The following is a 23,473-nucleotide window of genomic DNA, read 5'->3' as shown; positions in this document are numbered from 1 at the left end:
TCCATAATATATTGTATTCCGTAAAGTTTCGAAAATGGGGTGCATACTTTAGAAACAAGTAAATCGACTCTTACCATCAAAACGCTGCGGTATGAAATATCATTTTAATACTTCGTAGTTTAATGAATACTTCGATTTTCGTTTTCGTTAAAATCTCATCAAAAATGAAATTGTTGGATTAAAATTCGATTTTTTTTACGGACCCTCTGGGGATCTTTGGTACCATTTTGGGGGTCTGTGGTCCTACATAGTCTGAGCTGTTTAAAGGAATACTAAGTTTCATACCTCAAATATAAAAAAGCGTCCACAGAAACGTTGCCTTACCAAAAGATAAACCTATCATCAATTTTCTCTTTTCGTTTGTAATGTTCTTTTATTTTTACTCTCATGTTTTGAAGTTAAAGTCCTCAAAAAAATGTTTTGCTGTGAAAAAAAATTTTTTTTTTTTTTTTTATTGACCTAATAGGTCCTATAAAAATTGATTATACGTCACTAAAAAGGATTTTATAATCAAGTATAACTAAAAAATGAGACCACGTACGACCGTTCTCAAGCCTTTGCGTTGTACTAGCAATTATCAGGGCTCATCTACCTTACAAAATCATACGAAAATTGTATCATTCAGTGTTTTAAAGAAAAGTGTGAAGTTTACAATTGTTAGCGTTTGGTACGTCCACCAACCGTAGTTACAAAGGAACCAATTCCATGAAATAAGGTTTTTCATTTTCCGCACAGTTGCATGCTAAATTTTTTACTTTTTCATAGTAAACCAAAGAAGGCTCAAAAAAATTATAATTTTACCAATTGTTTACTGACATTTTTATTTTCAAAAAAAGAATAATATTTTATTTACAATAAGGTGATACATTAATATGTGGGATAAAAACAAATTTAACATTCTCTTTACATTTACAAATGATTTATTTTCTTGGAGCGGATTGATTTTCTTGAACAATCGCCTTGTATAACGTAGATTCGATGCTCGTTAGCATTTCCGTTTCACCAGGGGGTTTATTTAACTTGAGATGAACGAAGGAAAATAGCTCATTTACCTCTTCTTGCCATTCTTTCTCTTAAACTTAACCTCGGACCGTCCCCATCATCGTTACTGCGATCGGAGAAAATGTCCGAAACAACGTCCATTTTCGAATTATTTGACGCGTTGCTAACTTGAATAGTTTCTGCGTTAATACTATTCTCTACAACAGGCTTCTTCTCCACCGTTGCGGTACTAGTTGCTTGATTGACTTGTTTGACTTCAGGGTGATTCATTTTTTCTTTTAAAGTTGGTGATTCTTTTTTCTCAAATTTTACAGAATTTTTATTCGGAAGTTGAGTTTTACTTGCATTTGCTTCGACTTGGTTTAAAAACTTTTTATCTTCTTCCTTTTTGTTCGTATCATTTAATTTAACGAGGTCTCCTTTTTTCGATTCAAGCGATTCACCTTTTGAAGCGTTGGTTCCATGATTCATATTTTCTGTTGGTTTGTTTTTCTTTTCAGATTCTTCTGCTCTTTTTTTATCAAGAGCAAAAGTTTTAATTTCTTCTTCTTTTTTTCTCGCTTCTCTTCTTTCTTTTAAGTTATCGAAATCTCCTTTTTTCACCTCCGCAAAATCCTCTTTTGAACGAAAAGAATCTTTAGTTCCAAGATTTTTTTTATCGGACAAGTTCTTCTGCTTGTCTTTTGAGTCCTCTTCTTTACCTTTTTCTTCAGCGACTTTTTTAGCTTCTTGTTCCTTTTTGGTTGTTTCTCTTTGTTCTTTTAATTTATCAAACTCACCATTCTTCAATTCAGCTGCGTCGCCTTTTGAACGAGAGACGGGATCTTTATTGGATAGGTTCTTGCTTTCTGATAGCATCCTCTGTTTCTTTTCAGCCTCTTCCGCTTTCTTTTTAGTTTCTTCCTCTTTGATTCTAGCTTCTCTTTGTTCTTTTGTTTTGTCTAACTCTCCTTTTTGCATATTTGCTGCACCTTTTAAGTTAGAAGCGGCATCAGCATTGGCGACATTTTTATTTACTGATAACAGTTTTTGCTTGTTTTCATCTTCTTTGCTTTTAGTTTTTTCTTCGGCAACTTTTTTCACTTCTTCTTTTTTCAGAACTTCTCTTTGTTCTTTTGATTTATCAAGTTCTCCTTTTTTCAATTCTGCTGCGTTGCCTTTAAAGCTAGAAGTAACTTCTGCTGTGCCTTTAAGGTCAACATATTTACTACCTGATGATAACTTCGTTTTGCTTTCAGGTTCCTCAGCTTTTTTTTTTTCTTCTAGAACTTTTTTAGCTACTTCTTCCTTTTTCCTCGCTTCACTTTGCTCTTTTAATTTATCAAAATCTCCTTTTTTCGGTTCTGCTACATCACCTTTTGAACGAGAGATAGAATCTTTATTGATAGAATTCTTATTCTCGAATAACAGTTTTGGGTTTTTTTCGATAAGATCCACTCTTCCTTTTTCTTCAGTGAAATTTTTTTTACCATCGCTTTGTTCTTTTTGTTTAATGAACTGATCTTTTTTTAATTCTATTTTTTCACCTTTGGAGGAAGAACCAATATCTTTTTTACCAACATTTTTAGTATCTAATGGCAGTTTTATGTTATTTTCAACTTCTTTTTCCTTTTTTCTTTCTTCGGCGAGTTTTTTAGCTTCTTCTTCTTCCTTTTTTCTCATTTCTCTTTGTTCTTTCAGTTTATCGAGTTCTCCTTTTTTCACTTCTGCTGCTTTTTTAGCTTCTTCTTCCTCTTTTTTTCTTGTTTCTCTTTGCTCTTTTAGTTTATCAAGCTCTCCTTTTTTCACTTCTGCTGCTTTTTTAGCTTCTTCTTCCTCTTTTTTTCTTGTTTCTCTTTGTTCTTTCAGTTTATCGAGTTCTCCTTTTTTCACTTCTGCTACTTTTTTAGCTTCTTCTTCTTCCTTTTTTCTCATTTCTCTTTGTTCTTTCAGTTTATCGAGTTCTCCTTTTTTCACTTCTGCTGCTTTTTTAGCTTCTTCTTCCTCTTTTTTTCTTGTTTCTCTTTGCTCTTTTAGTTTATCAAGCTCTCCTTTTTTCACTTCTACTGCTTTTTTAGCTTCTTCTTCCTCTTTTTTTCTTGTTTCTCTTTGCTCTTTTAGTTTATCAAGCTCTCCTTTTTTCACTTCTGCTGCTTTTTTAGCTTCTTCTTCCTCTTTTTTTCTTGTTTCTCTTTGTTCTTTCAGTTTATCGAGTTCTCCTTTTTTCACTTCTGCTACTTTTTTAGCTTCTTCTTCTTCCTTTTTTCTCATTTCTCTTTGTTCTTTCAGTTTATCGAGTTCTCCTTTTTTCACTTCTGCTGCTTTTTTAGCTTCTTCTTCCTCTTTTTTTCTTGTTTCTCTTTGCTCTTTCAGTTTATCGAGTTCTCCTTTTTTCACTTCTGCTACGTTGCTTTTCGAATGAGAAGCAGCATCTTTAGTCGCAATTTTATTATCTAATATTTGTTTCTTTTCAGATTCATCAACTTTCTTTTTCTCATCAACAAGTTTTTTAGATTCTTCTTCCTTTTTTCCTGCATCCTTTAAATTTTCATTCTTGCTGTCTGATGCTTCATTTTTCTTAGTATCCGAAATCTCTGTTTTTTGTAATGCTTCAACTCCAATTTTTTTACTGTTAGAAAATAAGTTTCTTTTCTTCTCCGCATCTCTCAATTTATTTTCTTCTGAGAGTTTTTCATTTTCTATTGTTACTTCTTTCTTTGCAGGGTTTTTGTTACTGGAATGGTTATCACTTGGTTTAAGATCATTTTTTTCAATTTTGTTGTTAGAACTTTTCTTCAGTTCATTAGTGGTATGGGGAGGTGGAACATATGTTTCAGAATTGTCGTCAGGTTTTGAAGATTTATCCTATGCATAAATTACAAATGAAAATAATTATGCAATTATATAACTAGTATCTTTATAAAGATTTTATATGAAAAAATAAGCGTAACAACAAGTTTTTATGCAATTTTTTATATTATTTTTTTACCTGAACAAAAGTTTCGTTCTTTTGATGAACGTTTTTAGGGTTGGACCGGGAATTATGGTTATCGTCAACAACTTTTTGTTTGGTTTCGGATAAAACAGTTACCAAGCTTTCAGAATCAGAGTTTTTAGGAGCTGTTTTTTGTAATGAATTGTCTGTTGAAGAAGAATTTTGATTGCTTTTATCAAACTCCTCCATCGCTTTGAATTGTTCTTTTCGTTTTCGCTCTTGCTCTTTTTCTAATTCTGCAATTTTTTTGTTCCCTTTTATCAATGCTTTTTGCTGTGAAAGCAACTCGTTCACACTAAAACCGTTCGCTGTACGATTCGTAGAAAACGATCCTTTGCTATTTTTTTCGTCAATTTTTGCATGTTTCGTTTGCAACACACGATTGTCTTTTAGGACTTCATTGTTCGCATCTTCGATCTTACCTTTTTTGTTAAACTCTTCCATTTCTTTGAATTGCTCTTTTCTTTTGCGCTCTTGTTCTCTTTCTAAATCTTCTAGTTTTGAACTTTTTAGCATCGCTTGTCGTTGTGTAAGCAGCTCATTGATGTTGATTCCTCTCGTTTCCCCACTTTTAGGTGCTTGCGTCACACTTTTAGGTGCTTGCGTCGTTCTTTTAATTACGTTTTCAACTCCATTTGAATGATTGTTATACGGTTTATCGTCTTCTCTTTTACTAACAATATCATGTGATTTGTTATTTTTATTATACTCTTCCATTTCTTGAAAATGCTGCTTCCTTTTACGTTCTTGCTCTTTCTCTAACTCTTCTATATTTGCACATTGCAATGTCGCTTTCCGCTGAGCAAGTAAGTCCTTAATGTTGAAAGCTCCAACTGGAGCTGGAGATGTTTCTTTTAAACCTTTTTTATCAGTGTTACTGCTATCCATGTGACCCATGTCCATAACCTACAGAAAAATGCAGTAGATATTTTTTTATTTTTTGCTTTTTAAATAAAGTTTTATACTCTTAATTGTTTACCTTAATAAAAAAAACTTTTAAAAGTAATAATAATAATAGTAATAATAATAATAATAGTAATAATAATAATAATAATAATAACAATAATAATAATAATAATAATAATAATAATAATAATAATAATAATAATAATAATAATAATAATAATAATAATAATAATAATAATAATAATAATAATAATAATAATAATAATAATAATAATAATAATAATAATAATAATAATAATAATAACAATAACAATAACAATAATAATAACAATAATAATAATAATAATAATAATAATAATGATAATAATAACAATAATAATAACAATAGTAATAAAAATAATAATGATAATAATAATAATAATAATAATAATAATAATAATAATAATAATAATAATAATAATAATAATAATAATAATAATAATAATAATAATAATAATAATAATAATAACAATAATAATGATACTAATAACAATAATAATAATAATAATAATAATAATAATAATAATAATAATAATAGTAATAATAATAATAATAATAATAATAATAATAATAATAATAATAATAATAATAATAATAATAATAATAATAGTAATAATAATAATAATAATAATAATAATAATAATAATAATAATAATAATAATAATAATAATAATAATAATGATAATAATAATAATAGTAATAATAATAATAATGATAATAATGATAATAATAATGATAGTAATAATTATACTAATAATAATAGTTATATCATGGTAGTGATGATGATGATGATGATGGTGATGGTGATGATGATGATGGTGATGGTGATGATGATGATGGTGATGGTGATGATGATGATGGTGATGGTGATGATGATGATGATGATGATGATGATGATGATGATGATGATGATGATGATGATGATGATGATGATGATGATGATGATGATGATGATGATGATGATGATGATGATGATGATGATGATGATAACGATGATTATCATGAAACAAAAAAAGGTGAAGTAACTTTAATAAACAACGTGGGGTTTGTTATATAAAGATAACTAAGTGGGTATTTATTTATTCTTTGATAATTAAAAAAAATTTACCAAAGAGTAAATAAAGAAAATTGAGACAATATTTTCTCATACAAATGACCTTCTTGTATTTGGATCATGAAAACAATGAGAAAATTTCATAAATTGCTTTTTCCTCTAGAATAGGTTTATACCAAATAAAAATCTAAGAGAAATAAAAAGCATAAAATGGAAATAGAACAATCAAAACCTTGTTTTCAATGAGCTTCTCAAGACCTCTTCGACCTTTCACTTTAATCCAAGGTTGGGGCCACTCATCACGTATTTTTGAAACAACCTTTAAATCGTAAACATCTTCGCCATTTTTACGACGTTGACGAACTAATAGACGATAAGAAAAATCTTTATGAAGTTTAAGCTCAAGATATATGGCATGATCTCGATTACATTATATTAATGTTATATTGATCTCAATTATATAATATTAATGTTATATTGATAATGAACATACAGTATTGTATAATATTTAATATTGTATTTTTTGATGAAAAAAAAATTCAAGAGAGAAAAATAAAAATGACAATAAAAAAAAAAAACGAAAAATTAAAACTTACGATTTTCGTTATGTCTAATTATTGCTCTATCGGCCTTATTTCTCGGTCCGGGCTGCATAAAAGAGTAACCAAACTTTATTATATTTTCGTTTTTATCAATGGCCGCTGCCATGCATTCTTCTCCTTGTAATCCAAATGGCTGTTTCTACAATAAAGTTATCAGAGATTATTCTTCTATTTTCTCTTGTCGTCTAATATACATATATAAAATTTTTCGACGAGGACAAAAAAAGGCTGCTTTAGATCGAATCAAATTTGCAATTTTTTACGTACTTGATTAGATATCTTCACCTCTCTAAGAGACGGATGGCGGCCAACTTCAGCCATCAGAACCTATACAAAAAGCGAGTATATAACTCGTTCCTAACTATTTTTGCAAGAAAACTCTTTCGGGCCTTTTGGCAGTACGTTTTAAATGTAAAATTTGCCGACAACCGAGAGTTGCGGCTTAAAAAGCAACAAAGTAACCAACATACTAATATTCCGTGCATCGTGATGATGTTTGACTCCAAGTTCAACGTTTCTAACCGAGTATTATATCGGAGCGCAGTTGCTAGTTCCTGATAAATATAATAAAGTTGATTGTAAAAGTTGAAATAAAGTTAAAAATAAAGTTGATAATAAAAGTTAAACTCTTTCAGCCAGTTGATTGAATCAAACGTAAATACCTTCACTTCAAAATCTATAAGTCCGGTCATAGCCATTGAAAGATGTCGAACTTTTAGCGACTGTTCCACTGTTTTAATTACTTCCAACTTTATTTGCCGCTCTAAGTTTGGTTGGTTATTGATGCAGATGTAAAATAGATCGTCTGTATCTTCACGACAGCACCTCATCAGCTCTACAACATCTAATTCTGTTTCCTCGTCGGCTGCGGTTATACATTTCTTTTGCTCCGTAGCTTTCACTGAAGCTATAAAAAAAAATATCAGCGAATATAAAAGACAACCTTCCGTACACCATTTCAAAAATATAATATATACAAAAATAACCAGTAATTAGCTTTATTTTTAAAAACTTATTTATAGCCAATTTTTGAAATGCACTTGCAGCAACTTTAAAATTTAATACTAGTTAAACGAAGTAAAAACTTAGGCATAAAATTTTTTTACACTAATTTATTTGATTCAATTTTTAATTCTAAATCAGACAAATATCCTTGAAACGTGTTGCCTCGAAACATGCTGCCTCGAAACATGTTGCTCGCAATTTCAGACAATCAGTAAAATTGACCAACAGCTCAGAGGGACAAAGTGTGGCTAAATACCCAAATGCTGTTGTCAACGTTACGTGCTAAAAATTATTCATAATCAAAACATGTTTATTGTATTATTGTAGACAAACGAGTTTGACGAGTTTTTACTGCTATTAAGTTATTAATATTCTTAATGTTGTTTTAAACTTACTGAGTACCATTTTAATTTATATCCTTTTATTTATTATCATTGTTTTCTTTGTTATTCTTAACTTCTGTGTATTAGTAGTAGATTAGTACAACTTTTATTTATTTCTTTTTTGCAACTTTTTTTTTATTGAAACCCGGAATGTTTATTTAGAGGAACCCAGAACTTTTATTGTTGTTCATTACTTTTTATTGTCGAAGTCACAATCACAGTTCTAAATTTGAAAAAGAATTGAAAAAGAAAACCGATTTGAAAAAGAAAGCTGATTGAATACTTATTGAAGAAACCAATATGAAAACTTGCCCATTTCAGCCAGACATACTATTGAAGTTAATTTTAGAAACTTGCGTTGAATTTGAATCTTAAAATTTGTCCATTTCAGTCAGACATATCATTGAAGTTAATGATAGATGGCAATTTTAGGGTATATATGTGTGTCTAATAAAAGACATGAATAACATTGACAATATCACGAAACTTCCTTAACAATTGGAAGGATTGCAATATGAATTATCTACACTTCATGCATAGATAAAATTTTTTGAGTGTCTCATTTGTATTTCACTCAAAGAGAGCACTTAAACAAAAATAACTCAACAAAAAAAGGGTATTCGAGTAAAAAAGTTTTGTTGACTACTCAAAATGTGGAAGATCAAGAACATTAAATGACGGTAACGACACACGATAAGCCAAACGAAGATGCATTGTTAACAGAAAAATATTGCCTCGTGGTTTGTTGAGTTTTTTATTTGCAAAAAAGATGTTAAAACCAGTTCTTAACTTTTTAACGTAATTTTTTTAAAGGTGTTAAGGTTTCAGTGTTAAATGTGTAAATTTGTAATAACTCTAATAATGTAATAATGTGTAAACTTGTAATAACTCTTATAACAAGAAATAATAAAATAATTTTGGCAAAAAAAACACGAAATTTTGTCTCACTGTGCGCAACTTTAAGTTAAACTATAAAGCTCTGTTTACAGCAGCGTTTCCCGTCGTGAATCTTACATACCACAGAGTGGCATAGTGAGAACCGACGGGATAAAATTCAAAAATGCGGTTTTAAGTCTCTTCATTGTGCTATTTAATTTTTGAACGATAGTAAAAATTAAATATATGCTACTTAGAAGGTTACGAACTTTAGAAAGGCTTAAGTAGGGGATGGCGCAAAAAAGGTTTGAAAACGTTTCGTTTGCACCAAAAGTTGAATTGGCGAGGCTTGTGTCAGAAAGTACTCTCAAATCAGAAATAAAAAAAAGCAATTTTCATTTAGTTAAAACTGTTAATCACTGGTCGCTTTTTAAAGTATAAAAATATTAAAAATATTGTAAACAGACTTACACGAAGTTCGGATACTAGAGCCTTTTGGTTTTTCACCGGCCCAAACGGAGCTTATTTGTTCGTTGGTTAAAATTCCATTCATCTTTAACAACGCTAAAACGTCGAAAAAAAATATTGTTAGAATCTCCGAGCATTTTAAAGCTAAATTTCTTAAATGGAAAAACCATCAGTTAAAAAATAACTTTTTAGTCCCTAGATGAAGTTCCTTGATGATGCATATTGATCGTCCGTTAGATAACAACATAAAAATATTTAGCTTTGTATTTTTGGTTATAGCACTTTTTATTTGAAACCTAAAATAAGGGATTTCAAAATTTGACAACCGTACAGAGCTATAATAAAACTATATACATTATTTATGGACACGGGTAACGTACCTTGTTGTAATAAAGCAGAGGAGACTCCACGATGGTCAGCCTGTTCAACTTTTTCACTGACTTGTTTTTTTTTATCTAATGCTTCACTATCTTTTTGAAGAAGCGAATTCAATGGACTGGAAAAATTATCCTTTTTTTTAATATTTTCTTCAGTGGCAGAGCAATTAGATTTAGAAAGTCGTTCTTCTATTGCTTCATTTTCTTTTTTTTCTGGATCTGGTCTCACTATTTTTCTTAATTTGCCTCTTGCTTCATCAAGTGCTTTAAGGCCATCGCTTTTATAACAGGTACGTTCTTCATTACTTTTTTTGTCAACAGAATGAAGTTGCTGCCTATCAAGCTCTGTTTTTTTACTGTGATTTCCTTCCTTAGTAACTGGTTTTTGTTCTTTTTCCGTGTTTTTAAAGCTTGTTTTGTCTTCATTGCAAGTTAATTTACTTGAGCTATCTTGCTTAATGTTTTTTTGTGACAAGACGGGTATATTTTGTTTTTGTTTCAAGGACAGGGCGCCTTGTTTTTGTGGTGGACCCGGAGTACTTTGTTTTTGGTCTGATTGCTTGTTAGTAATCAAATCGGGATTCGGATACCTAACATGCATACTTGCTGAAGAATTTTTCTTCGAAGTTTCATTTTCAATAAACCTCCTCCGGTTCAAAGTTTGATCATTTGAAAAGTAAGAACCATCCTTTACATCATTGCAATCTTTAAGATCTTTGATGCTCTCGATAAAAGGGGGTCCGACTAAAAAGTTATTTCTACTTTCTTTATGAAAATCAGTTTTAAAATTTTCTTCTGAATATCTAAATTTATTCACTTTCGTTTTTAAACTGTTACTTTTTTCTTGATACAACTGGTTTTCGCTGACGTAATCAGTTTTTAATTTACCTTTTTCGTTATAAAACTCTCTACCAGGCTCATTGCTTGTATAATTTGCATCATTTGCATAATTGCTTAGAGGTATTCCGTCGTAGTCGTCGTGAAAGACTTCATCAAAGTTTGTTGGAGTTTGACCAATCCCTGAGTCACACGATCGCCTTCCAGAAGCTGAGCTCTGACTGTAGTTCGAATTTTTAATGCTTGAACTTTTAAATTCTTCACTTTTTGCATGAAAATGTTCCAGCGATGCAGTTTTATCTTTTGATGAGATATTGAAGTTTTCTCTCAGCTTTGTTTTTAGCCGTCTTATATGTTCTGTATTTTCGTTCGTCATATTTTTGTTGTTGAAATTGAACCGAACATCGAGATCGTTTTGCTCGGATTCAGGGCTTACAGTATAATGAGCTGTAGCGCTCTGTACACCTGTTGGGTTATTACGATCAATATTTAATCTTATGTCAACTCTTAAACTAATTTCCTTAAATTCGCTTGCAATATTTTCTAGTTTTTCAGATATCTTCTTTTCAAAAATTTTTATTAATTTTCGTTTTCGATAAGATTTAACAGGACTATCTTTCTTAACGTAAATATTTAAGTTCATTTGAAATGGTTCATAAACATTATCGATGTATCTTTTTTCTCTCGAAGATGTAGGAAAGTTTTTTGTAGAAGTCTTAAATCCACTAGAAATAGGATCAGTTCTTCTGTTCACTTTTTGCTCATTTGCTCTTACAGATTCATCAATCTTATTGTTGTACTGCAATACAAAATCATTATACTTTTTGATGCGACAAAAGATTGATTTTCGAAATTTTTTAGACTTTTTTCTACTGACGTTGTACTGCAGCAACTTCTTGAAATTTTCATAAACCCTTTCACTCTTACTTTCGTTTTCTTCATTAAAAAACGAATATTCTTTACTTCCTACAAAATGATTTTTGGTTTTTCTGTCCACATCATGTGGCACGCGGTGGCATTCTGTTATACTAGAACTCATCCTTAATTTCCTCGATTGATTGTCTTGATCCTCATTTAAAGCAAGCAAACCGTCGCAATGTCTTGTGAAATCTTGCTTCACATCCTCTATAACGCGGGTAATAAAATGCAATGGGCATAAATAACGCGGATAATTATATGAAATGTCGAAATATGTAAAAACAAAAACGATTTACATCTCAGAGTAAAACTACGTCATTGGCCCCTGTAATAATTATTAGTAACTAGTTATGCATCATCAGAAAACCCCACCTAGTTTCTTAAAGTTAAAAAAAGAAAATAACAAATTTACCTGCGGCTTCAATGAGCTCTTCTTCGGTTGCATTATTTAAAAGATCTTCTTCTTCTTCGGTCAATGCAATCTAATTTAAAAAATTAAAAGTCAAAATCTAATAAAATCTCAACTAAAAATCGTTTTCCTTTATGTTAACAGTTATTTAACTTTCGGGTGGAATGGAATCGAACGGAAGGATATTTTAACAATAAGAGGAGACCATTCATCATCGAAACATTTTCACAATACTTACACTTCTTTGAGGAACGAGATCAGGTCGATCACGCGAATACTGTCGCTTAAGCTGCTCTTCTTTCTCTTGCTTCTTCACTTCTTCTTTCTTCCGAATCTTTTCATTTTTTATCACAGGAATGCTCTCAGCAACCTTAAACACCAACATAAAAAAAAAAAAGATAACTTCCAAAGTTTGATTAAGAATGCTATGACAGATTGATTACTTTAGAATAATGCTGCTCTCTTGCGAGTGAGCGGAGCGTAACTTACAATGCGTTCAAGGTTTTCAACCAAATCCTCTTTTTTGAACATAGGTCCATTTTGCGTTGAGTCAAACTTTCTTCCAATTATTGGAGTTAGTAAACTCTAAAACATAGAAATGAGTTCATATGCAACTACTAGGATAACCGACTAACTTATTATGAAACTTGCTAAAAAAGTGGCGAGGGCATTATTTTGCTACAGTGTATTTACATGCTCGTAATAGGTGCAAATGCGTCACGTACAATACAAAGTTTAGTACCATATTATAATCGCTGTTTATTGTTACAATAGGTTTTACTGTTTTTTTGCATACATTTAAGTAAATGTCATTAAAAAAAACGTCAGTATCTTCACGAATATATCAAAACAAAAAAAAATGTGGTCAAAATATTTTTCCAAATTTAAGTTTCAAACGCTTTTCACCTCTGGATCAAAGTCAGCATTAAGCAACTCAAGTTCTTCCTCCGTCAGTTCGTTCAGCAACGACCAACCTTCGTCGTCCAGCAAATCATCAATGTTTACATCGCTCACCTAAAAAAATCAACAAATACAAGTTAATTTGATTCAAATAATTTTCCAAGTATTAGAAACTAAAATACCCGATTGATATATTCTTACAGCCTGTGAAAAAATACGTTCGTTCTCATTTGTATACTTACCTTTTTGCCCATGTTTTTTTAAGCAATTGTCAACTCGTTTATTAAATATGCATTGATTCTGAAATAAACAATCCTTTAGAAATTTGTGGGTTGACTTAGTTACAAACGTCATTAAATTACTTATCATCGTCAATTATGAAGATAACATTTCAGCAATAATTGAGATAACATGTCAATCACAATGCAGTGACTCTAAAGTTCAGGTATCATAACAGTTAAATAAAGTTTTGTAAATGATATTTGCTTATATATTCTGCGTTGAACAAATATATTTGCTCCAGTTGCACAGATCTTAGACAATTTTTGATTAATTCACGAGACATTTTTTTTTGTTTCTAATGAAAGTCTCTCTAATGAAATCTTCAGTTTAGAATCAACGCGCTTTTACTTTAAGTTTGTTTCTAGACAGAGAATAAGGTATTTTAAACTGGATTAATTCTAAAACTGATGTCTGGCAGTTTCTGATGCAATTTCAAAAGAACTCATTCCTCAAAAGATAAGTTGCTTGGTAACTTCGTCACAAAAGAAAAAGTTGAAATTTCGGATTCCACTTGGTTCCTGCCTCATTATTTGGGTAGGTTATAAACTAGATTATTGAAGTGAATTAGGACATATTGAAAAGAAACTTAAATAACAGATATGTCGAACATTACAAAAACAATTTCAACACGTAAGAGTGATGGATGGTATCAGAATATGACTACCAGACAAACATACATACATTAAAACAACTGCATAGAACAAAATGGTTGATAGTTCGTTTTGCAGGATCAAAGAGTAAGATGTTTTTAATGTCTATAAAATTTTAATAAATGATACAAAAAATTATATATATACAGTTATAAAAAATGCATAGATTTGAATTTACACCAATCAAATCATACAAGATTTGCTTATGAAAAAACGTTCTAGCATAAAATCCTTCGCTGATCATAGAATTACTTTTTCTCTATAAATTAATGCAAAAATGAAAAGTTTGAAAAATTTTAGGCTTTAATAAATTTCTTTTCAAAGAAAAAGTCTAATAATTAATGGGCTTAGTGAAGTTATAATTTTTTTAAGTTGCAATATATATATATATATATATATATATATATATATATATATATATGCATGTATTAAAGTTTAAACAGTATGCTGCATAAACCCTTGAAATAATGCAATATGATTTTTTTTGTTTCAGTTATTTAATGATGTGCTTTAATGTAATAACCAATATTTGTTTCATTCACACATAAACACTGTATAATCATAGTGCATTGGTCATAATCACATAAACATAAACACTGCATAATCACGCTATAAACACTGTGTAATCGCAGTGCATTGGCCATAAAAGATCATCAAGGCGTAATGTGTTTCAAAATTTATTTAGCAACCAGTTAATTATCAGATTTACCTAAACATCTGTGTTAAAGCAGCTTAGCTATACATTTGAATTGGATAGATTCTCAATTGTGCGCTACCAAGCAGATAAATTATTTGTTTAAGAGCTTAAAATGGAAACTAGGGAATAAGTATATGTTTACTCTTTTAGTTTAAATGAGGATGAGATCATTTTTTCCACATTCTATACCTCTGTAAAGAAGAAAAAATGGCATTCAAGAAGCTAGTCAACAGTCAATCAAAGCATTATCAGCATTCTGGGGAAAGACTGGAATACCCATTTGAAAAGTAAAACATTACATCAACAAGCTGAAAGCAATCCTTAGTTAATGGAAAAACCATTAGATGTTGAAATGCAAAACAACTCCAGGGTATAGGATGATGAAGGAAAAATTCCTTGTACAGGTGTGCATTCTGTTTGATATTACATATTTAGATCCACTCACAGTGTCTAAAGTAGCAAATGAATGAGCATTTTTTCTCTCTCTGAGGAACTCATTTATAAGGTTCCTTTGGAGTACTGGGCAAGGTGGAAATAGAAAAAAATACCATACAAGAGAGCAAAAGGCGGTAAAGGCTAGGCGTCAAAAACAAACATAAAGAACTGGAATTTGTTCAATCAATGTTCTGTGTGCTCATTTTTTCATCTGTTTTAAGTAATGCAAAAGAAACAGAAGACATTGATAAAGAAAAACTCCCAGCGCACTCTCTCTCCTGGACTAACATCGGCTTTTGAAAACTTCTTGACTTTTATTCTTAGTGAAGCGTTGACAAGTAATTTGTGATCTCACCACCTTTTCTGTGATCATATATCTATGAGCTTAGATGACTGCAGCACCTGCTGTTGAATAACTTCAGGCTCATGGAACAACTGCTCTGATATCCATATAAAGCAGTTTTGGCTGCTACAACAAGAAGCTTGGCTTAATAGCGGTATATATCAAAGAAACTGGTTCGATTAATTTTGTTTGATCCAGAGTGTCACATAATTCAAAAAGATTAATATTTAGCCACGGGAGAAGTAGCAGCTGATAACCACCAATAAGCTTCAGTGTAAAGTAAAAAATATTTCTTAGTACACAAGTTCTTCAACAATTCTGTACAAACAACTCAAAGAACCTTTTCCCCTTTCTAGGAATTCCAGACACATTATTAACCAAAGAACCTTCTCGATGGCAACAAGTTAAGTTATATAAACATGCACTTAAAGACTGGCAGTCATCAATGACAGATTTCAACAGAAAGCTGACAATAGATGAAGGTCAACTTCAATTTCTCATTCAAGTTGTCCAAAATCATTTGAACCATTTTCTTGATTGCACTAAACGATCCCTTCTAACACGTTACAATTCCATTTCCAGTGGTCAATAAATGAAATTAGTTAATTTGAATGCACTAATGAAATATTAATGTGAGCCGACACAAAGGTGACAGGACACTAAAGTGAAAGAACATTTTGACGTCCAATGTTTAAATCATTACTATTGCAGCTTATCTGACTAACATGACTCAATTCAAAACTTTGTTTAATGTGACTGAGCAAGTGGACAATGGACATGAACAATAATCAACTTAACTTCAAATTCTGGTAAGATTTACCTAAATAAATAATAATTAAATGTATTGCCATTTACGAATCTGGTTGCAAAACTCTAATATACTTAAAACTTTGAAGCTCGAGGGCCAAACCTTGAATCAACTAACGATTTTTTTGGACTTATATTTTTCTTCAGATTTAGAACAGAATTTATCGGTACCAGAGTTAATATATATATATATATATATATATATATATATATATATATATATATATATATATATATATATATATATATATATATATATATATATATATATATAAATTTTTAATTTTGGTTAATGTTGGTTCAGCAAAAATAATCACAAAATATAATGACAAAACATAATGACGATTTTAGTAAATCTTGTAAAAATTAATTCAAATGCGATTAATTTGGAGCAACTTAACTCCATAGACCCATTTAACGTAATAGCTACATTATAAGTTGCCTATTTGTTTGTTTTTTTCCATATGATTAGTAATAAAATCCATATAACAGTACAAAATAAATATATAAAAATCACCGGATTGTACGCACGTGCAGTGCGCGCTAAATTAAACGAAAAAAAGCTTAGGAAATCAGCCAGGAAACAATTCAACCGTAACAAATTTCAAAATGAAATGAATTAAATATTTGACTTACCAATATCTTATCGCGTTTGACCATGTTATCTTGATAGTTATTAATTGCCTTTCTTTTATTTGGATAATAGTCACCAAGTAGATTTGTTTTGAAGAATCGGAATTAAGTTTTTCCACTCTGAAAGCGTATATATTTATTTTCTAAAGTAAAACGCTTGACGATTAAAACAGCTTTACACGAATATGTAAGGGATTTATAAAAATTCTTTCCTAAGAGATGAACAGAAAAACATAAAGCTTTCGAACTATTGAAGGTAGGTAGTGGTGTTAATTAGCGAAGGTTGGTGCCTCACAAAGCTGTAAATTGCGGCGTATTTTTATTTTCAGGAGACGTAAACGTGATTTTGAAGTCAAAAAAAGTCAGCTTTTAACCTCAAGTCAAAAAATACTTTTTACAAGATTTTAATCTTTACAAAGGTTTTCTTTCGAGAGCCTATGATACTAGAACAATTTTTTTTTTTTTTTAACTCATAAAGCAAATTTCTAAAGTATGTTTTTACAAATATGGGAGAAACATGAAAAAAAAAAAAAAACCCGGAAAACTTGATTTGTATTTTATAAACGACAAAAATAAATGCATATCTTACAGTTATTAACAACTCCATGCAAACTATTTTTATTTAATGTTTTACTCAAATATTTTTATTTATCAAATAATTCCAATAGATTTATCAATACTTCTTACAAAAAAGTTTATATTGGCAATATCATAAATAATTCGTTTAAATACACCGATTAATTGGATATTAGGTTTCTAAAAAGTCTAAAAAGTTGAGAAATATTTTCAAAAATAGTCAGCAATTTTAGCTTGATTAATAAAAATGATGGAGATCCATAATCTAATATTTCCTTCCTCTCTTCTCATTAAATCCTTTTTCAAATCAAGATCCATATCAAGTAATTGTCTTGAACAATTTTTTTACACTCAAAGCGGCCAACTGTAAAACTGAGATTTTTCGTTATATTGCAGATTTTTGCTGCGAGTAAAGAAAGTTTTAGATTTTACGTGATTTTTTATTTTTATCGAAAAAAGTTATAATTCGAAAGAAGATGTCACAAATGACTGATCTAATCTACTTGCTTTGTCAAGTATTTTTGCCGCAATCATTTTTTTTAAGGGGAACCATTTTATAGGCAAGTAGAAACCGTTTTATTTTAAAGCCTCACTACGAAACAGTTTTTTAACGTTTATATCAATCCTCAAAGGATAAACGCAAAAGCAAATAATAGTTTGATTGGGAAATGATATTTCTGGAAATCAGCTTGCTGTGATTTCCTGAAATAAGCTTTTCACTGTAGTCCCAAATAATTGCGTACCAAGAAAAATCAAAGTACGATACATGCGTCACGGATAATAAAAATATATAAAAAAAAGTACACACACACAAAAGGTAAACATTCAAATAAAATCAACACAACATGACGTAAGCAAATACAACAAAACTCCTTAACGTAAAACTTAGAAAAAAACACCAGAATAAATCTGTAAATGATCATAACTGATGAGCTCCGTGAAATCAATGATGTTAATTATCTAGTAAATTTTTCAGAACTCAATTAGTAAATATGGAGTTAAAAACAACTGACATGAAAATATGGAAATGGTTTGTAAATAGTGACGTTGTGCCACGCTTAGGTAAAGTAATTCGTTACTAAGCTGGATATGGTACCCGTGGTGCTGTTATTGGTGAGCTAGCGATGGTAAGCTTACAGAATGTATCAACAAAGTCATTTAAAACCATTAAAATTACAATTTTACAATTTAAAAATACTTATAAACCCCTCATACACAGTAAACATTTAAACTCGCATCTACACATGTTTTCGTTTATCTTTATTTATATACAACACCTGTTATTTCAAGAGCCTTGGCTGTTTTAGTATGAAGTACAACCTCACCTACTTGAATTTGAATCAGAAAACGTTAAAACAAAACTCTCTTCAAATAAGCAAAATTTCTTTCTTCTAAGAGTTTAGCGACGACAACTTTATCACTGCATAGTGTATTGTGAGCAGATTATTTCACGTGCAGATTTGAACAATGCATTCCTAAACTAAACGCATTAATTTTGTTACGAGCGAATTAAATCTTGTATAAAATATACTTGAAGTATTAGGTAAATCAACAGAGTTAACCACCTGATGCACGACATTATTAAATACGGTGAGGTCTTTACTCACTGCAAAACGTTCAAGCCATCAGCTGTTTCTCAGCTTATTTGTAAAGCATTCTATATCTAGCGTGTAAGAATTTTCAGGAGACAATTTTAAAAAATTTACGCCTAGTTTTATTAAACACAGTACCCGACTCTGAACAAATTTGCATCATGCGTAAAATTAAATTCTTCATATATCTGCATTCAAAGTCAATTTCATGCACAAAATGGATTTAGAAGGTCTCTTAAGTAAGCCGACGATTTGCTAACTACTCATCGTTTCTATTATCGATAAATGTCTAACGATTCATCGTTTCTATATTTTCAAAAGATAAAAAAAGATTTTTTGTTGATTTTAATACTATTAAGACTTAAGAACATTTTCGCAAACTTTGCAAAAGCTGAATTAAAACGATGTTACATTAAACTCTATTGATGCTCTGAAAAATGAGTAAAAGATAACTTACCGAGTAAAAGATAACTTACCTTATTCACTTCAAGCTGAAATTCACCTTCTTTTGATGTGAAAAACGCTATCAAAACTTGAACCTCGCTTGTCATTTGCCTTTTTTCTAAGCTTAAGGTGATAACGGCACAAATAAAATGAAGTAAAGTTAAGTTTTTATTAAAAGGTTTTTAAATTTTTTTACGCCAAAAAAATGATGTTACTGATTTTAAAGTAAAGAAACTACAAAAAATCAACATAAAATGGCGTGATCAAGGTCTAAAGAAGCTTTTATCTAAACTTGAAATTTCAAAGCATTTTTATGCTTTTAAATTACAAATAGTTACGAAAAACGTTAAAGTAGTCATAACAAACTGTCATTTGTCTGAAGATTTTGATGCATTTTTATATAAGTGATTTAAGTGTTTGTGATGAGTTTAAATAAGGAAGAATTAGTAATAATATTCTCACTTCCTCCGCCAGATTCCCAACTCTACCCCCCCCCCCCCCTCTCATCCGCAAATATAATATGCAGCATAGCATGAGACTTAACAAAATGTTCTCATTTGTGCAAAATAGACTTTGGTAGATAACCATTTGGGAGATAAACGAGTTGATTATACTAAATGGTTATTATTTAGCATAATTAACTGCTAGAACCGTCAACTCTAACGATGTAGACGATTCTAAGACCTATGTGTTCACAAAAAAGGCCCTTGGGTTATTTTTTCACTATACACAAAAAAAAGCAGTATGAAATCAAAGTCAGATGTTTTCATTTTTCAGAAACACATTTTCAAAATACCAACTGTAAAAATTAGTTTTATTGTACTTTGTCATAGCAGATTACTGAACTTCGATATGCATTTTTCACCGAAAACTTTAAATAATGGGTGTGTTTTGTACTATATTTATAAGTTCATATCGTGTTAGAAAGAAGAGTAAACCTTGATGACTGTTGACTCTTAAAGAATTATCGGGGTTTAGTTTTTTCGTTAGCAACAAAAAACAACAAATAAAGCAAGGATTTTTAGTTCAGTCTTTTAAGATAAATCACAGTTTCAGAAATTTATTAAAATGGAACTCTTTACGCTTTTAAAACAGCAGAGGTTTTTCTTTAAGAACTTATATTTATACATAATTTGTTATTTTTGAAAAATAAGTTGAGAGGATTAATTCGAATAGCAATTCTATGCAATGTCTTAAAGGGTTGAAACAAAATAATATAAGGTATTTGAGGCATTGAAAAATTTTTTCCGGAATCTTATCATTTTGTATACCTAAACATATAAACTATTTTAAACTCGATTTATTTCAAATGACTGATATAGAAGTTTGTAGTTTATTTGTTATTATTCGTTATAAATGAAAAATCAAAATAGCAATGCTTACACTTATGACTTAAAATTTTTTTTTTTGTTTTTATTTCTGAAGCCTCCATCAAGTTAGAATGAAAATAGAGAGTAACCGTTATCGTTACCGAATGCGTTAACTCTTCTGGAAACCAGCGAATTAAAAATATTACTTCATTAAAACTTTATTATGTCATTATTAATTATTATAATATTATTAATTGTTAAGCTAATAAAATTAATTTAATATAAATTAATTCAATTAAAGATTTTTTATTTTCTTACAACTTTTATTTCAGCCACGGCGATAATAGCGGATAGAAACGAGTCTAACTAATTTAAAATGGATGGTATTAAATGGCTACAATTTGCTTATTACCTAAAGTTTTGGCTTAAGTTGATTTTCTTGACGCAGTTTGGAAAAATTTTATAATAAGATTTTAAAAAATCTTAAATAATTGAATGCATAATAATATCCTGAAGATGACAAAGCCTATTGTAATATAAATATGAATGACGTATGAAATGGTAGTATTCTGTATGTTATAAACAAAATATGTAAAATATAAGGAATATGTAAAATATATCGAATTTATAAAACGCAACACCACTAAAAAATAAAAAATCATCAAAAAACCTTTAACACATTGTTCTTCATAAATTATTTTATATTTTTCAATGAATCGTTCAATTTAGTATGAGGAAATAACTTATTTCTAAAATAAACTTTTTTTTCCAAGCTTCTTTACACAAACTTAGCAAACTTTCCGGTCATTTCCTTAGGGCATTTAAAATGTCAATTTCATCACACGAAAAACTTCCTGAAGAATTCTTCTTCCTGAAGAATTCTTCTTTGAATTCTTTGAGAATCGAATGAAGTGAGAGTAAATGAGGTTAATGTTTAATTGAGTTTATTTTTTTTACATTTGTAAAAAAAATAAACTCAATTACGGACCGAGCAAGTGAATGTCATCGAATTAATGAAAGCCACATGCATTAGAAGGAAATGTCAATCTATGGCCTCTTGTAGCAGCTGCTTAGATTAAGTAACAGCCAAGTTATATTGCAACGCTAGTTGGATTTACTCTGCATTCCTGTATTTTGACTTCTACATCACAATTTTTTTTTCGTCTTTTTGTGTTTCTTTATTTTAAAATATTTTTAACATTTTTAAAAGCTTTAGTTTCTGATCCTGTATGAAAACAAAAATTTTTTTGGTGACAACGACGTGAACTAAATGTTATAAACAAAACAAAAAACTATGTGAATTTCTCATTGTTACTGCAAAACTGAATTTAAACTTGTTTCTCATGTTTCATGATTCGTTATATCGAAACTTATAAACTTATGTTTGTAATTTTTTTCGTTTCCCTTGCTTCTAAATTACTTACTTAAAAATACAAAGTTAACTCAAACATAACATAGCTCCCAGGTGAAAGCGAGTTGTAGTTCAACACTTCCAACATCAAACGTTTTTTTTAAATTTTTTTAAAGTTCTCTTAATAAAAATCAAAAGGTTGAAGAAATACTGTTTTATAAAAACATAAAAATGAATTATTTAAATTTCTATTCTAAAAATTTTAAAATACAGATTAAAAAAAAACTCTTAAATATATAAAAAAATATATAAATATATAAGAAGCTTAATTTCTTATATACTAAAAAACTTTGTTGATTTATTTATAATTATTATAATTTGCTGAAGACCTCTTTCAGAATATTTGTTTGCACGAACTTGTGCAGTTGCAAAAAGTTACTTAAAAAGTACTCAGCTCATATGTCGTACTCATCACCCCTTACAATAGTTGGAGCAATTTTTCTAAGTAAACGAAAATCCAGTTATTTAAAGGGAACAGTGAAAAGTTCATTTTAAATGTTTTTAGCTCCCTTGTGCTTGATAGATTGTCTTCCCATTTGCATTTACGGACCACTTTATCAAATACGTTAAGTTCTATTGTCAAAAGTAAAGAAACTATTGTCAAAAGTAAAGAAAAACTTCATTGAACCCGAGAAAAGTATATACTTACAATATATACAATATACTTCAAAATTTAGTTACAACATCCGCAGGAGAAAATTGGCTTTTTGATTTTCATATTTTGCTGCACAAAGGCCTAAATGACAACAGACTAAAGTTTTGCATTTTACACAAACAAAAATTTCTCAATGCATAAAATGAAAGTACTCAAGCCCTAATATTTTCGCAAAATAACAAAAAAAAAATTCTTTTTTACAAATCATAAAAAAAAAAAAAAAAAAAAAAAAAGCGATTGTAAAGAACGAAGAAAAACTTAAAAAAAATAAAAAAAACAGCTGAAAGGGAAAACCGAGATGATTTCGCCATTTTTTATATTGCGAGCAAAGAGGTTAATTTTACCACTTTTGTAATATATATGACCTGTAATATTTATTACTTTTATATTATTATCTACAAGTTATTGATTGTTACAACTTTTAAATATGATTTGCTGTTTAATGCTATTAATTGAAATTATCGTATCGATCTTTCTCCTTGTGGCTTCTTATTTTTCTTTGAGAAATGAAATGAAGTTTAACGATAACTTTTAAGGTTGCTTTTCATAAATCTGTTATCGCCATCTCACTGCCATTTGTCGTGAAGATTTTAAATTGGTTTTTGTCTAAGTACAATTTTGCGTGTATCTTTCGCCACTAGATGACGAAACAGCCTCATAGTACAATATTTGTGCTTTCTGATGTAATATATTTTTATCTCAACACAGGAGCCACCATCTCCAACCGCCGGACACTTACTATAGGAAGGCAATAAAACAAAAATGGTCCAAGATTTTGTCCAAACAACTTTCTAACGGATCATCAGTCTCTTTACGCGTATGGAAGAGATGGCTATGAAAAGTGGACGCATTGTTGATGCATATAAGTATTGTGGGCTGCACCCTCTT

The 23,473-nt window shown here is 29.8% G+C and overlaps 1 protein-coding gene and 1 long non-coding RNA gene across 8 annotated transcripts; one reads left to right on the top strand and one right to left on the bottom strand.

The window, feature by feature from the left end:
* Positions 1-804: 804 nt before the first annotated feature.
* LOC145194969 (uncharacterized) lies at positions 805-18,907 on the bottom strand. 4 transcript variants are annotated; one of them, XM_090094929.1, is made up of 14 exons: positions 16,601-18,907; positions 12,757-12,864; positions 12,340-12,435; positions 12,089-12,220; positions 11,854-11,923; positions 9,690-11,648; positions 9,313-9,405; positions 7,240-7,484; positions 7,048-7,131; positions 6,845-6,904; positions 6,572-6,716; positions 6,208-6,338; positions 3,971-4,882; positions 805-3,846 (listed from the first exon to the last, which is right to left on the bottom strand). In XM_090094929.1, the coding sequence occupies exons 1-14, from the start codon at positions 16,622-16,624 to the stop codon at positions 1,045-1,047; spliced, it is 6,861 nt and encodes a 2,286-aa protein (XP_089951055.1). In that variant the 5' UTR covers positions 16,625-18,907; the 3' UTR covers positions 805-1,044. The 4 variants fall into 4 exon arrangements, with proteins under 4 accessions (XP_089951055.1, XP_089951056.1, XP_089951057.1 ...); XM_090094930.1 differs by lacking the exon at positions 16,601-18,907 and adding an exon at positions 12,993-13,190; XM_090094931.1 differs by lacking the exon at positions 9,690-11,648.
* Positions 13,155-23,440, top strand: LOC145194970 (uncharacterized). 4 transcript variants are annotated; one of them, XR_016454720.1, is made up of 3 exons: positions 13,155-13,769; positions 14,530-15,436; positions 15,514-16,134. It is a non-coding gene; the product is annotated as an uncharacterized LOC145194970 (long non-coding RNA). The 4 variants fall into 4 exon arrangements; XR_016454719.1 differs by adding an exon at positions 23,294-23,440 and having other exon boundaries at positions 13,157-13,769; positions 14,530-15,966; XR_016454717.1 differs by adding an exon at positions 20,852-21,134 and having other exon boundaries at positions 13,157-13,769; positions 14,530-15,966.
* The last annotated feature ends 33 nt before the right edge of the window (positions 23,441-23,473 follow it).

Source organism: Hydra viridissima, unplaced genomic scaffold, assembly GCF_058129835.1.
Source record: "Hydra viridissima isolate aposymbiotic clone 2 unplaced genomic scaffold, HvirCarnegie_v1 scaffold_8, whole genome shotgun sequence".
Taxonomy (NCBI): domain Eukaryota; kingdom Metazoa; phylum Cnidaria; class Hydrozoa; order Anthoathecata; family Hydridae; genus Hydra; species Hydra viridissima.
Note: the sequence above shows the minus strand (reverse complement) of the source record. Positions and strands in the feature narration are given on the sequence as shown.

Coding starts and splice junctions, on each gene's coding strand:
- LOC145194969 (XM_090094929.1), bottom strand. CDS start 16,624: ATGGTCAAACGCGATAAGATATTG. Junction 11,924..12,088: donor ATCTCGTTCCTCAAAGAAGT/GTAAGTATTGTG, acceptor TTTTTAAATTAG/ATTGCATTGACCGAAGAAGA. Junction 11,649..11,853: donor AGAGCTCATTGAAGCCGCAG/GTAAATTTGTTA, acceptor CCCGCGTTATAG/AGGATGTGAAGCAAGATTTC.